At 55.1% G+C, this 1991-nt stretch overlaps 1 protein-coding gene across 2 annotated transcripts; it reads right to left on the reverse strand.

Moving 5' to 3' along the window:
* Nucleotides 1-15: 15 nt before the first annotated feature.
* Nucleotides 16-1769, reverse strand: FREY1 (Frey regulator of sperm-oocyte fusion 1). 2 transcript variants are annotated; one of them, XM_071558453.1, is made up of 3 exons: nt 642-1769; nt 358-431; nt 16-242 (listed from the first exon to the last, which is right to left on the reverse strand). In XM_071558453.1, the coding sequence occupies exons 1-3, from the start codon at nt 707-709 to the stop codon at nt 106-108; spliced, it is 279 nt and encodes a 92-aa protein (XP_071414554.1). In that variant the 5' UTR covers nt 710-1769; the 3' UTR covers nt 16-105. The 2 variants fall into 2 exon arrangements, with proteins under 2 accessions (XP_071414554.1, XP_071414553.1); XM_071558452.1 differs by having other exon boundaries at nt 358-647.
* Between the last annotated feature and the right edge of the window lie 222 nt (nt 1770-1991).

The raw sequence follows: 1991 nt of genomic DNA on the forward strand, positions 1-1991 counted from the left end.
CAATCCCTGGAGGCCAGAGATCATATGATGATCAGACAGAACCGCTAGAGGTTATTGCTCCAGCCCTCACCTGCCGGGCTGAGGTGGGCACAGGGGCATGCTGGCTCACAGGCGGGCATCATCATAGTACTCCAGCAAGTCAAGACCATCACGCTTGGTTTTGCCAGCTCTGCGCAGCACCGTTGGCCCCTTCTGGGCCACCTGGGTTCTGAAGCGAGGCTGCTTCGGTTTGATGCCATAATCTGCAGGCAGAGCAGAGAGGCTGGGCCCAGTTCTGCCTGGGATTAGGAATAACTGCCCACCTGGAGGGGTGAGTGCATGGAAAGGAGAGTCAGAGGGGCAAGGAGAGCAGTGTACCATCCACCAGGCCAAACTGCTTCTGCGGAAGCTCCAGGGGAGCAGAGAAGTCCTCAGGGACCAAGTAGCTGACCCTACAGAGAAAAACCCAGGTGCAGGTGTGAACTGAGGTCCTGCAGCACTCACAGGCTGGCACAAGTGTTTTCATATGCTGCGTGTCTTCTACCCAGCCTGACCAGCTCTCAAGGTCTTGGTGCCACAAGTGCCACCCCATGTCACAAGCCCTGGGCTACCTCTGCAGGTACCAGGGCATAGAGGAGTAAGGGGATAGAAATGCTTAGCACCTCTGGTGCACAGGCTCTGGGAGGGCAGCCCCCAGCAGCAGGGTGAGCAGCAGAAGCCAGCACAGCATGATGCACACTGACAGGTTCCACCAGTTCTGCAGTGAGGTCACAGAGGAGCCACCCCAGTTGCCCAGGACACCCACTGGGTGGGGCAGGGGATATGGCCCGTCCCAGGCACTGCTGCTGCTTCTTCCTGCCTCCTGACCTTTTAAGTTTTGGGCTGCCTCTGCACAGTCCTCCCCAGCTGCTCACACCCCTCCCTGCACTGGTTCATGTCCCTCTGTGCAGCCACCGCTCCATCTCCTTTTGCCTCCCTCTCAACCCCTCCAAAAGCACACCCTTGCATCTCATCTCAGTACAACCTTGTCCCTAAGAGTAGACCCCACCAACACTTCACAGACTTTGCAGTCTTCAGCATCTTCCTCTGCTTAAAGTCCCAGCAAAGGAGTGCAGTCCTTTGCTCGTGGCTTTTCCATGCTGCAGGATCTTGTCAGCTGAGATGGCAACACAGAGCCCCCACAAAGTCCTGTGGTAGTTCATTAGGGATGTGTGCATGGGACCACATTCCCAGTTTCAGGTGCTGAGACAACAAGGCTATAACCCCTGCAGCCTCAGAATCCATCAGAGATGGTTAAGGTAGGAATGCTCCTGACACCCACTTGGGGCACACACACTTCACAGTTTCCAGCTCCCAAGAACTGTACAGGGAGCTGCCTGGGGAGCAGTGCCACCAGCTGGCTACCCCTTCGTCCTGGCCAAGGGAGCCTCCACAGCAGCTCACTGCACAGACTGGTGCCTCACTTGTACCACAGTTAGCAGAGAAGATACAAGCCATTTATTAAATACGGAGCAGTGGTATTTGCTGAATTAATCACTTCTCTGTCCTTGACAAAGCCCCAGAACACTGGCTGGCAGCCATTCTGCAAACCCTTCTACCACACTATTAGGTGCTAGGAAAGCAGCCTGCACACTGCAGCCCTATGTACCACCATGGGAACCCCAGGAATCTGGGGACTGAACCAGGTACGAGGAGTTACAGAGGCTACAGTCATGAGCTGAGCAGTATGTGGGGCCCTGACTGACACAGGACAGAGCAAAAGGCTTCTACGAGACAGTGTATCCAGGGCAGACAACTGCAAAAGCTGCTCTTTCTAACAGACTTGCTGGCAACCAGATACATGGGGATCCCACGCAAAGGAGAGGCTCTTCAGCTCAGTTCTCTCCATTTGGTCTGTTTATTTGACAGACAAGTCCTTTCCAAGCAGATCCGCCAGGCACGGCCACCACAAGCAGGTTGCAGGTTCAACCTCAGCACCCTGGCATGTGAGATAATGCTCTCCAAAAACCCAC

This window comes from Pithys albifrons, chromosome 6 (assembly GCF_047495875.1).
Source record: "Pithys albifrons albifrons isolate INPA30051 chromosome 6, PitAlb_v1, whole genome shotgun sequence".
Taxonomy (NCBI): Eukaryota; Metazoa; Chordata; class Aves; order Passeriformes; family Thamnophilidae; genus Pithys; species Pithys albifrons.